Consider the following 13,682-nt stretch of genomic DNA (forward strand, 5'->3'; position numbering starts at 1 on the left):
CATTCAAAGTTTGTGATGTACTGGTAATTGGACTGGCTACAAATATCTATGATTTTGGTCAGCAGCTCATCCCGGTACGTCGTCCCTTCTGCTTTATCCACATGGATCATCAGTTTCTTCACTATCTCCATCAAGTTCTTCTTTGATACCTGTTGAAGAGTTATTGAAGGGTTGAAACAAAACTAAGTCATTTCCCACACTGTCAAATCCTTCTAATTCCATTCAAGCAGCTGCCAGCTCTTTGACAGGCATGTGTGTTCAATCAGAACCACATATCTAGGCCCCAGTTTCAGTCACAGCTGAAAAAGAATCACAGACCTGTTTGGGTTGGAAGGGACCTTCAAGAGCATCTAGATCCTGCATAAGCAGGGACATCTCCCACTAGACCAGGTTCTCCAAGCCCCATCCAACCTGCCCTTCAACACTGCCAGGGATGGGGCAGCCACAGCTTCCCTGGGCAACCTGGGCCAGGCTCTCACCACCCTCACACTCCAGAATTTCCTCCTCATGTCTCACCTCAATCTCCCTCTTCCCTCTTCTAGTTTTAATCCATCCCCCCTTGTCCTCTCACTCCCTGCCCTGGTCCAAAGACCCTCCCCAGCTTTCCTGGAGCCTCTTCAGGCACTGGAACCTGTTTAGTTCTTTCAGTGTTGTTATTACAGCAGACTTAGCACTAGTACATGCTGTGGAAGAACCAAGAATAAGAATTACTAGCAGCAATACAGAAAACCAGGAGAAAATTAATCTACTTCTGCCAAATTACAAATTTAATAGCACACAACATTTGTTTCTAAAATAAACTAATTTAAGAGCCATTAACATCCAGCAGAAATCTAGCATTTCAAAACATAGTTATATTAACTTGCTCTGGAAACTTATTTCTCTAAATAAAGCCAAGAAAATATTCAGGTAGTATCACCAGTTGAGCACAATGCTGGGCTTTTTCTCCTAGGTTATTTTTTTATTTAAGATGTAACCAACCAGCACTTAAACCTCCAGAGCTAACAACAAACTCCAGTTCTGTTAGCAACAACCTCAAAACCACTGTCCTGTTATCCTCATCTCTTGAAGAGGACAACAGGTGTCCTTTTCACATTCTCCTCTAAAATAGGAAACTCTGAAGCAAATCTACCCTAATCCCTTTATGGTTTGGGGGTGAGGGTGCACAGACTTTTTGAGTAAAAAGCACTTTACTACCTAAATCATAACCAGCCCTTTTAGAGCTCAAATGTTGTCCCTGCAAGATCACCCCTGGGTGCACAGGACTGGTGGCATAAAGGAAAACAGAAGGAGATTCTGTACAAGTCATTAGGAGGCACAACAAAGTGGACACTGAAGGGCAAATGTGATGATCAAGCAGTTTAGAGCTGCCTTCTGCTGCTCCAGACTGTTCCCCAGGCTGCATAACCTGTGCCAACCTGAGCTGTGGTGGGCTGCAAGCTGGACTGACAGCTGGAACAGCAGAGACCTGACCCAGTGTGCCCACAGGTCACTTTACAGCTGGATGAAGGATGGAAGGAGCAGCTGAGGCTTAGGCCTTAGAAAAAACAGCCTTCTGGGTGACTTCCTCAGCACCTAAACTCAAAAACTCCTCCTGGTCTGAAGCAAAGTTTTTAAAGCCCTCTCATGCTATGCCAGATCCTTTCCTCCTCTTAGGTGCCAGAAAACCTACAGGAGTTATCACCACTAGACTGCTGGGGAGAAGGGAAGAGAAAGCTGCATGTTTTCTTTAAACATCAGCCTCCTAAAGGGTCATAGGGGCTGGAGAGGAAAGGAATCATGTAGGAACATACCATGCCATACAGGAGATCTAGAGCCCTGAGTCTGATAGACTCATCTTTGTCATCCAGACACTGGAGAATGAGATCCTTGTGAGACTGCACTGATTTAGGATGTGTTTTCAGGATTTTGGACATAGCCAACAGTCCCAGGTATTTCACTGTGAAAGACAAAATAAAACTTCTTTCCAAATATAGAAACACTGCTTTATGTTGGGCATGAAATCCTAATGCCAACTGCTCCAGTATTAATACACTCAAAAATCTGTGATGAAAAAGGGAATGTTTGAGCAACAGTGTGTCACAGATCATGGTCTTTAAATGCACAATCTCACATACAGGCACTTAATTACATGTGTATTCTTCATTACAGTCTTCTTACACCTCAAGCTTTATAATTCATTTATATAGAAGCTATGGGGTTTGAGAACAGGCATCCAAGGATGAAAACAGCTTTAAAAGGATCATTAAGTATTAAGTAGGAGTCTTGTTCTCAATGGGAAAAAATCATAAGGCACAAAAAAGGTCTGCACAAAACAGGATTTGTCACTGTTCTTTGCAGCTACTAAAGCTACAGGAAACCCTCACTACTTTCCAAGCAGCAAGTTTAGAAAAATGGAAAACCCAGAGCATGGAAAAAGAACTGTTTCAGATTTACAATACCACAGACAGCAGCAATAATTAAACCCATTTGCTTTAAAAAAGCTCTTTATAAAGAATTGCTCACTATCAAAAATGATTTCCACATTAAAAACCCCAGCAATTGTTTACAAAGTAGCAGACATGACAACACTGAACAAGCTGCTGGGAGGAACAGGTCTCTGCTCTGAGACTGCTGCACTTTCTCCCCAGGGGTTGGTTGCTAAAAGCTTCCATGAAGACAAGCAACATACTTACAGTTCTGGTCAGAATCTTCTATCAATATCCTTAACTTCTGAACACAAAGCTGGAAAAAAAAAAGACCACGTCATGGTTATAACAAGCCTTAAAAGTCTGACTTAAAATAACTTTTTGTAAAGTTGAAAGACACACAGAAGCATTCTGACCACAACCTGGGGCCTCAAGTAAGAGGGTCTTGTTGCTTTAACAGATTTCAAAACAAAAGGAAACTCTATGATCATACGGGGAGTGGAAGATGAGTAAGAATTAGAAAAACTTTAAATGAGAAGAATCTGCATTTTAGAGCAAAGGAAAGAAGATAGTTTATACAGCAAAGGCTTCAGTCTGTAGGATTCCATCTAAGTGAGATAGTTTCAGGGAGCTACTGCTTTAACTTTCAGCAGAGAACCACAATCCAGTCTCTCCATGGCACTTGGTGTCACAGAGCAGGCTAGAACAAAGGACCCCCACCAAAGCCCACCTGGATGCTGGCGCTGTGATTGGGCATCCCAGAGGACAGGGAGATCAAAACTGGAAGACACAAGCACAGATTTCAGTTGGTATTTGTGTTCTGAATGAAAGCAACAACACAGCACCTAAAGGTCAGCAGGCAGCTCAGCTCCCAGGGAAAGCTGTCAGTTTAGGTTTGTCTTTTTAGACTTTTGGGGGGGCTCTGGGAAGAGGAGAGATGTTTGTCACTGCAACTGTGGTCTCATATTCCTTAAGAGTAATAATAGCAGGGTAGGAAAGTAAGTGTAAAGGTTGGCCAGGTCAAAGCTGCTTTTCATCATCCTTTGCTCTCATCAAGGTTTGCTGTACTGATATCACACAGCAGCCAAGCCTGTAAATGCCACCAGCTACTGTACAGCTGAACCTTTCAGCGTGCACTTCCCTGCTGCAGTGAGATGCAGCACTGGCTTCCAGAGGTAACGTCATTAGATTGGAGCTTTAATCAAGCCAGAAAGAGCCTCAAGGCAAAAATCAGGTCCCATCATTGATTAGATAGGACATTTGTAAAGCTTGGGCAGAACGGAACGTCCTGGCAGAACAGGTGGGGTGATGTGTCACACAGCACGTCCCCAAAACCAGCACCAGCTCTGAGCACATCACACATGCTGACCTCAGTGACTGCCAAGCACAGTGGTGTTAATTGATGACAAAGTTCATAATGTGGTTTTTTTCCTAGGTTACAAGTTTCAGCTCTTACCTGCTATTACTGTGTTCACACATTCATATAAGAGAGACATGGCTGAGGTGCTGAAACAGAAATTAAGTATTTAAATAAAGGATAAAACTGGCACATTTTGAAGACTTGTCAGCAATACCTTGGAGCTGGATTAACACCTTCATTTACACAAGAAATTGTCAGTATTCTGTCCCAACACCTTGAAGCTAGATGAAGTAATTCTCACTTAAAAACTGCTGGGGGGAGGAAGGACTAATGTGTGTAGGTGAACAGAGAAGACAAATATCCAGCTGAGACTTTTTTAATCCAGAGTTTTCATATATTCTCTCTAGTCATCTCTGGTTTAAAATGAAGTGGAAAGCAAAGCAAATTACTGCAATTTTCATGCATGCTTTGGAGAAATTCATGCTGACAGTCAGACACCCAAAGACTTTCCCTCAAGCTATTTTCTCTCACTCAGGTTTTTCAGAAGTAGTCTGGATGTGATTATCTCTTGATAACTTGAAGCCAATATATTGAGACTCAAGAAAAAGTTCAAAATGTATCTGCAGACCTAGCTACTGACCTACCCACCAGACACTTCATCAGTCCTGAATAAAAAAAGTAACATTTGTCACACCTACCTATGGATGAGGTTGGTCAGAGGCTCAATCAGTTTCTTTCCCAGCCTAGGTTCTAATGGAGTAAGAGCACCAAACTATTTAAGAAAGAAGTGGAGACAAGAAAGTGATTTGATAGCTGCTTAAAACAGTATAAAACCATGATTTAAATTGCAGCTCCTTATCTTTAAACCAAGCTATACTAAAATACTTTTCTCTCTTTGGTTATGCTCACAAACATTTAGAAGATATTCCTGGTTTCTTTCTATTTGGATTTAATGGTAACGATACCTCCAAGCACAAAACCTATTTTTGCATCCAAGGCAATTCAATGAGAAACCCAATCCTGTAAAAAAAGAGATCCAGAATACTTGCCAGTTTTATAATTTTAATGAGAACCCAATTATTGGTTGATGATGTCATCAGCTTGAAGAAGAGTGGAGCCAGGGAAAGGTAGTTCTTGGGATTGCGTCGAGCCAGCTCACAAATAACGTTTACTGCAGCAGACTGCACACCTGGGAAAAGAAGGGGGAAACAGCAGAAATCTCATCAACACCTTAATTGCAATTGAAGCTTATGGTGCAGAACAGAAGCAGCTGAAGATTCAGACATGTGTGTCCAAGAGGAACAGTTCAGCCTCATTAGCAACCACAAGGCAGTGAACTGAACACAGGGAATGCAAAAACAATCTGAGAAAGGAATTTATGTAGCTTTGGGTATTTTTAAATATATCTGCAAGTTGGGTATCTGCTCTGGGTTTGGTATTAGAAAGGACACTGTCAGCTTCCTCCCCTCACTGTGGATAGCTTGTTTGTGGGACACAGACAACACAATAATCAATAATCCTGCCCACCATAAAGTTTCCAACACTCTTACTTCTTTAAAACGCATTATCGAGACATGGTTCATACAACACAAAAATAATGAATCCTTAAACAATCTTTCTGGATGAGTTAATTCCCTTCTAATAGCACAGCCTTTACCTTGATCTAAATTTGTAATTTTTTTAAGTCTAGATAGACTGGGGTTTCTAGTAGAGAAAGAGTCCTTTTCTCCATGGAGCATCATAAGCATTTTCTTCCCCTCTTTGCAGGTGAGAAGTTTGTGTCTTTTTGCTTTCTTTAGCAACACTGTCCCTGGAAGACTCATCTCCCATGCCCATATCAAATTAGTTTAGTAGATGGAACTAAACTGCTCCCTCTAAACACCCATGCAGATGAACTGGAGATCAGAGAACTGCATCATGCAAAGGATTCTTGAGACAAGCAGGCAGCATTTTGGTGCAGTGAGGGAATTCCCAGCACCTTCTGGGAAGACTGAGCAGAGGGTGAACACAACCCAGAGCAATTGCAGATTTCCTGTGCTGCAGCTGAACTGCACTGACCCAGCACTGAAGGGCCAACCAGCAGTCTGGCCTCAAAGTTTAAATTTAAAAACTAAAGTAGTAAGGGATGTGAAATTCTGATGATGTACATCCAGTGCAAGCCAATAGCTGCAGCTTTGTGAAAGAGCCCAGGAAACCACAAAACCTCCAGCTCTGACAATCAACCGAAATATTTTCAATAGTCAAGTTAAACAAGCAACAAACCAGAAAGCCTTAATTAGCTTTGTCCCACTAAGATTTAATCCACGGATGTAGCTGCAGTAGCTTTGGGTTTATAGTAAGAAATGGGTATTAAAAAGAATGTATTTTTAATATGGCAACATCTGTCCAAACTCTCACATGCTCATCGACCTGCGAAACAGGCAACTCATTCCTCAAAAGAGCACTACAGCATTTCTCACGTGCTCTTCTCTCCACAAGCTCTAACATGCTTTCTGACCTAGTCTAATGTCTGCTCCAAAATGTTTAATACCTTGACATTCTGCAATTTACTAAAATCCACTCACCAGGATCTGGATCTTCAAGTTTCTCTTTAAGGCGAGGAAAGGCAGGACGGAGGGACTCGGGGTACTTCAAAAAAACTTTGTACATGATTAACACTGCCTTCTTTCTGATGTAAGGCTTTGTGTGAGACATCTGGAAATCAAACAATTGCAATCAGGCTCTGAGCAGATGTTTCCAGAGTTGTTCTCAAGGTCACAGAATCACTGAGGCTGGAAAAGACCTCTGAGATCAAGTCCAACCTATGACCTGACACCACCACATCTCCAGTCCACGGCACTAAGTGCCACATCACCCTTTCCTTGAACATATCCAGGGATGCTGACTCCACCACTTCCTTGGGCAGTCCATTCCAATGTCTGATCACCTTTTCTGTGAGGAAGTGCTTCCTAATGTCCAACTTAAACCTCCCCTGGTGCAGCTTCAGGCCAGACCCTCTCATCTGGGAGAAGAGCCTGACCCCCACCTGACCAAAATCTCCCTTCAGGTAGTTGTAGAGAGTGAGAAGGTTCCCTTTGAGTCTCCTCTTCTTCAAGTTAAACCCCAGCTCCCTCAGCCTCTCCTCATCAGCTTTTCCCTCTAGTCCCCCCTCCACCATCATTGTTGCTCTCCTCTGGACCTGCTCCAGCACCTCAAGATCTTCTTTGAAGTGAAGGGCCCAGAACTGGACACAGTCCAGGGGGAGAATCACATCCCTAGTTCTGCTGGTCATGTTATTCCTGATACAAGCCAGGATGCCATTGGCCTTCTGGGCCACTTGGGCACACTGCTGGCTCATGTTTAACCAGTTGTCAACCAGTACTCCCAGATCCCTCCCTGCTGGGCAGCTCTCCAGCCCATCTTCCCCCAGACTGTAGCACTGCAGAGAGTTATTGTGGCCAAACTCATGTCCACACCACTGCCTCAGTACTTCTCCCCTACTTTTGGAAAACTCAGCAAAATACTGCCCTTTATCACCAAAACGAACAAATATTCAGGGTAATCCTCTTAACCTAACTCAAGTCTACAAAGGCTCCCCAAAAACCCAACAAGAACATGCAATAGTACTAAATTTATTAAATATTTACCAAATCGGAACAATCTAAAATGCTGTCAATACAGGAAAAAAAGTTAATTCAATCTTATCAACCCACCAGTGTCATGATGTCATTTGCCAAGTCCCTGGCAAGATCTGGAGTAACAAAACAGGACAAGCCAGTCAGTGCAACTCCAGTATCATACTGGTTAGGGCTACTCAGATCCTGAAAAAGGAAAAACAGGCTCAAAAATTTAAGATCACACAAGACGTTGAGGAACAATTTTCTCAGACTAGTTTTATTCACTCAAGAGATAGGAGGCAGCCTTTCCACCTCATGGGGATATTTCTATCAACTGTTAACAAGAGTGTGTCCAACACTTGCTAAAATGCAGGTAGCTTGAGGTTTAATAATGGGCATGAGGAATCATAATTAAGCAATAGATGGATGACTGCAACACAAAAGCAGTGAGAGAAATCACACCTCAGTGGTACTTTGGGAATGGCAAATAATTAAAAAACTCATTACATGACCACAAACATGTTTAAAGTCCTAAAAAGCTGGTATTAAATACTAACCCTGCTAAGTCAAAACCCAATTGTCATCAGCTTCCACGGGAAGAGGCCCTGCTGTTGAGTGCTTAACAGTGTCCTAGCTTCATCTAGCAAAGAAATGAGATTCCTTTCCTTTCAAGATGCTGGTAGCACCACAAGTTTCAGTCTATAACACAAACTAGAATGTAAAATACATTTGCCAAGTTTCTCTGGCTTTATCTGTAGTCTGTATCATAGGGTCATTTTGGTTGGGAAAGACCTGCAAGATTATCAAGTCCAACCATTATCCCAGCCCTGCCAAGGCCACCACTGCCCCATGTCCCTCAGCACCACATCTACAGAGCTTTGAAATCCTACCAGGGATGGGGACTCCACCCCTGCCCTGGGCAGCCTGGGCCAGGGCCTGACAACCCTTTTTATGAAGAAATTGTTCCCAAGATCCAACCTAAACCTCTCCTGGCACAACCTGAGGCCATTTCCTCTTGTCCTATCACTTGCTCCTTGGGAGAAGAAAGAAACTGAGCCTCACCTTTCCTACAACCTCCTCTCAGGCAGTTGCAGAGCCAGCAGGTCTCCCCTCAGCCTCCTTTTCTCCAGGCTGAACCCCCAGCTCCCTCAGCTGCTCCTCCTAAGACCTGTGCTTGGGTGCATCCTACACAGTCTTTTAGTTTTTTTCTAAGCTTCAGACTCTTAAGATCTGAGTATGTTCAAGTATAGATTATAAAACCAGACCTCACTGACTACAGAACATCACAGGATCAATCCTTGACTGCAATGATTACAAAGAACATGAAGTCCACAGAGCTTTCCCACATCACATGAACTGCTGGGATCCATCCTCCAGATCCACATGTTCCTGGAGGCTGCTTTAGGAGAGCTAATCACAGCCAGGCCTGCAGGGTTCTGTGCCATCTGCATCTTATTTTAAATCCTTCTGCAGGTGGTAGGGAATCAGATTCTATTTGAAAAATAATGAAGTATGCTTCTTAAGGAGCCACAAAACTTTAGAACTCAGTCTGGCTTTAATGTGTTCTGAGAAATTACAATCCTTTAAAATACAAACTTGTTAGATCTGTGAAACATGAAAAGGTGTAAGATACTTTTAAGTAAAAAAATCAGGCACAAAAAGGAAGGAGTAATCCAGTGAGTGTCTGAAATTCAGTGTAATAAAGTCTCAGTAATAAAAATGGATGGACATAATTTTTAAAAAGCACTTGGCAGAGCAGAACAGGTTAAAAGGCAAAGGGAAAGGCACTAGTTCTTTACAAAAGATACTGGATAACATCCCACCTACCTTTTTTAAGCAAGTAAAAAACATTTTAGCTACTTAAGATAGTAAAAATGTAGACACATCTTATACTGGATCAGTCACATTTTAAAGCAGTGATATTAAAAAAAAAATTAAGCCCAAGAGCTTTAAAAATGTATCTGTAATCTGAAGAATGGGAAAGTAATTCAAGTAACAAAGCTCTGTGAAAATTAATAAAACACATCAGTACATTAATATAAATGTACATATTCTTCTCATTTTTACACACAATTATACCAAAGAAGTCAAAAGCCTGATCTCTTACTACCAGAAGAAAACAGACCCTCACAAAGAGAAATTCTGTGGAGCCAGGTGACTGCTCATTTTAATTTAGGAGATTTTTCTTACACAATGACCTTCTTATAAAGGCTGCCTAAGAGACTAGTCATATTAACAAAGGTTATTGCTGTGACCAGTCACTGTGATGAGTAAGCACAGAGAGCTAGAATGAGACAGCACAAGGGAAGCCTATAAACAGCTTCTAAGTATTTTATTAATCCTTCAGCTTGTGGAATGACAGTAGACTGCAAACCAAGTAAAGAGAATTCTACTTAAACACCTGTATATTCCTAAAAGAGGAACAGTACAGGTGTGTGAATACAAGCAGGGAGACTCTGCAAGCAAAAAAATGTAAGAACTGAAGTAAAAAGTTTACCTTTCGGATCTGATTAGTAGTCAACATAATTACATCAGTCCCTTCATGAAAGCACTGAGAGGCAGCTAGGTAACCAATTCTCTGTGAAAAAGGAAGAAAACAAGTGTTTTAAAAATAAGTTTAGGCAATGTTTAGATGAACAACAACTGGTAGCTTCATAAGCAATATTAAGAAGATTAATGATTAGGAAGGAGGCTTGTTTAACAGCAGAGGCATGAGAGGACTCTCTAGGAAAGGGCATTTATACCAAGAATAATCTCAGACAAGTGACATCTCTAGTGATAATTAATACATCTTAAGGATAATAAAACTAGCTTCACCTTCTCTACTTTGTTAAAACATACAGGTTCAATGACCAATAAAGTAGATTGGTCAGTAGAAGAAATGGAGAATATGATATTTCTTTTGTCTGTGTTGACTTCTGACTTTCAGGTACTAAAGCCCAATTTGGAAACCATTCCTTAAGAAGTAACATTCCACCCTGTTTGGTGAAAAAGGTCTGCAACACAGACCATGAACCAAACCTTTCTAGAAAAACTATAAAGCTATTACAAAAGACAATATGCCTGCTACTAGCAGTCTTCACATAAAAACACCCTGTTTTTCACACAAGATACTTGACACCTATTGTCAAGCATCTGGTAGAAAAAGCCTAACCTAGCAGGTTAAGTATTATCTATTTACTAGAAACAAATACAGTTTAATTTCTTTCTATATTGAAGAAAGCAAAGCAAATGATGTAGCAATGTATTAATTAAATACAGCAGTGGAAGAGATTGGCTGGTGCAGCTGTAGTGACACAAAGAACTCACTTTGAATGTAAACTTCGATGCACTCATGACTTCAATAATATTGAAAGCAGCCCAACTGATGTCATAGCCCAGCATCTGTAACTGTGAGCAGAGAAGCCAAGATAACATACTGAAATAAGAGACTCAGTAAGTCAAGATACTTCCCCAAAGTGAAGATGTAACAACAGCCCAAACAATACTATAAGACACCTCAATTTCATGAGTAGTGTTACATTCTACACTGCTGGCAGGAAGGGAACAAGTCTCCAAGTTTCACCAGAAGCAAGTTTTAAACAGTTTGTATTAATTCCAGGTAATACATAGGCAATTCTACAAGCATTATAGTGAAGGGGCTTTTCCCCCCTCTGTATTTTTTTTTATAAACCAGAACACACACACACAAATAATTCTTCAAGGGTATATCCCTCCTCTCCTCAGCAAAGGACTGCACAAAGAGAAACAAACACCAGTTTCGAGTGCTCATGCAACTATGTGCTAAGAAACAATCCAGCTGAAAACAATTTGGTTTTAATTGGATTAGTTTTAAATCAGATTAGCTCCCTAACTTATCTCAGTAAAATAAAATTGTACCAATACCAGTGCCAGCACAAAGCACAGAGTGAGAATAGGCAGCCTCTGATGTCAGACACACATGGGAGCATTTTGCAGCCTGCACTGACAACAGCCTGGGAACCTGCAGTCTCAGAAAATCAGGCACCCAGGCATTCAGGCTAGCTCCTGGTCAGCAAGAAAGAATAAAAATAAAGATGTGATTCCATCCTATCCCAGCCAGGCACTTACATATGTAAGTTTGCAGACTGCATTTGCTTTCACTGCAATGTTATCCTGCTTCAGTTCCTGCTTGATCTCATCGATGCACTGGGAGATGTATTTTGCCTGAGGAAAACAAACAAAAATTCATGCTCATTTATCTGTTTTGTAGATTTCCAAGGGAGAAGCAGCAGAACTTGTCATTTGAAAGCACCAGGTCTCACAAACACACACACTATTTAGGTAAGCACATTATTCTGACAGAACTACTAATTAATAAGAAATGTCACAACTCTATTACAAAACCCAGGGTACACAGAGATGTCTCTTCAGTGGTTTCCTTTCTTCCCAGTCTCCCAGGCAATTTCATTGTTCAGTTCAGAGCTCTATTTTCTCAAAGATTTGTGGAAAAAAGGTGTTCAATGGAGAAGGTGTACCTTGTGGTCTGCAGAAACCCCGAGTCCCACCGTTCCTAGAACACACACTAATCACTTACCTCAACGGGAGGTCAGAGATCACCCGTTCATTATGTGTCTAGAAACAAAACTATGTCAAACACTAACTAGAGCCCATAAATTCAAGGTGACTGATTAAAATACTAGGAGTTACTCTGCTTTTGGGCATGATGTAGAGAGACAGATGTGCACCCACAACCATCCTCATGGAGGGACACAGCCCAAGCCTCCTATGGGTACAGGTACTGCTGCTGTCACCTCAGCCATGACAAGGACACCCTCTCCCTGGTTCACCACTTGGACAAGCAAGTTTGTCACTCACATATCTTTATATGCAACAGTTATTTGTAGGAATTCCTCACTAATTCAGAGAGCCAAATGTCACAATATTTACATTTAAATATTGGCCCTTCATTACTTTCCAAACAATCACGTCTGTGCTTGTGGGAGGGATGTGGCAAATGCATGATTTAAAAATATCTGTACAGGTTTTATTTTAGGAGTGGGTTTAGCTCCGAGATTCCTTCAGTTCCCAATTATGATTTAAGCACTGAAGAAATCTGCTACAGAGATCATGGAAGTTTAAAAGCAGAGAAATTCTCTCTCCTTAGAAAGCCACACACACACCAGAGCATTTAACATTCAATATAACAACATCAGCTGCCAGAGGATCCAGGTCAGAAGCAGATTACCTAGTTCCAAAGTAAAATCCTGCCTGGATACCATTACCTTCCAGCAAAAAGATACTTCCAACACAGAATTCTCCTGGCCTGCTCTTTACATTTCTTCCCTTTACATTAAATTGTGTATTACCCCTACCATTTGTGGGTATTTTACAATGTTCTAGAGTGATACTCAGGCTTCAAGTCATAAAGGTTTGCTGCTAGAAGCAGAGAGTGTTATTTTTAATAAATAGCAGGTGACAATATAAAGCAATGGGGTAAGGTCTGTAATGCCCAGAGACACTGCAGTGACCAAGGTGAGGAAAGGCAGCAACTGAATTTTAATGCAGGGACTTCATATTCCAAGCAGCAGTCATGTAACAAAAATTTACACACATTTAAAATCTAGTGATACCAGAATTCAAATCCACCATCAGGGCACACAGTGAATGTGCGTAATTCAGAGGAGAAGCAGCTTCACTGGTTTAACAGCTTCCAGAGAAGCAGAATAATTTATCTGGCTTTTCTCCCAAACCTCACACTTGCAGGGGGGGTAAAAGCCAACTCCATGGCACAGGTAAGCTCAGGTGGATCCACACGTGTGATTCTGAGAGTTTTAGTTAAAAGTCTCTGTAGACCTTCCCAGAGCTCGTGGCTGACCTGCTCCTGCAGCCTACCAGGGTCTCTCAAACAGCAGCCCCACTCTCCAGCATAACCTAACCCAGAAGGTCTGATGAAATAAAGCTGGCAACTGAATTTACTTGAAGAGATTTAAGATATTCTTAAATACCTGCATTTTGGGTAGAAATACTATCTCTGCAGCAGGAATTACACGTTAAGGGAAGACATGCTGACCACCAAACAAGCCTCTTCTCTACAGAGGTACCCATCTGTCCTGCTGGATGTGGCCAGTGGATTGCATCTGCCAAAACTGGAGATGGCATTGCCCCCAAACGGGACCCTGTGAAGGGTCCAGGTGAATTCTCCAGGAAGCAGAATATTTGGGATTCTAAATTGTCACCTGAGAGTGATTCAGGTCCAGACAACTCACATGGGAAGTTTAAACTCTTAACCTTCTGATAGAAGAAAATACACACTCAATCAGAAATGCTGAAAGAATGACCTACACAACATGCTACTGA

The 13,682-nt window shown here is 41.6% G+C and overlaps 1 protein-coding gene across 3 annotated transcripts in view; it reads right to left on the bottom strand.

Moving 5' to 3' along the window:
* AP3D1 (adaptor related protein complex 3 subunit delta 1) overlaps positions 1-13,682 on the bottom strand; it is a 47,118-nt gene that overhangs the window by 20,418 nt on the left and 13,018 nt on the right. For 2 of the 3 annotated variants that reach the window (XM_051639568.1, XM_051639570.1), the window contains exons 2-13: positions 11,454-11,549; positions 10,674-10,754; positions 9,862-9,942; positions 7,461-7,568; positions 6,333-6,462; positions 4,818-4,957; positions 4,467-4,540; positions 3,865-3,914; positions 3,139-3,188; positions 2,676-2,724; positions 1,794-1,939; positions 1-149 (exon numbers count right to left, since the gene is read on the bottom strand). In XM_051639568.1, coding sequence (XP_051495528.1) covers positions 1-149; positions 1,794-1,939; positions 2,676-2,724; positions 3,139-3,188; positions 3,865-3,914; positions 4,467-4,540; positions 4,818-4,957; positions 6,333-6,462; positions 7,461-7,568; positions 9,862-9,942; positions 10,674-10,754; positions 11,454-11,549 — 1,154 coding nt within the window. The remainder of the gene's footprint in view (positions 150-1,793; positions 1,940-2,675; positions 2,725-3,138; positions 3,189-3,864; positions 3,915-4,466; positions 4,541-4,817; positions 4,958-6,332; positions 6,463-7,460; positions 7,569-9,861; positions 9,943-10,673; positions 10,755-11,453; positions 11,550-13,682) is intronic. The other variant, XM_051639569.1, reaches the window with a different exon arrangement.

Source organism: Apus apus, chromosome 24 (assembly GCF_020740795.1).
Source record: "Apus apus isolate bApuApu2 chromosome 24, bApuApu2.pri.cur, whole genome shotgun sequence".
NCBI lineage: Eukaryota > Metazoa > Chordata > Aves > Apodiformes > Apodidae > Apus > Apus apus.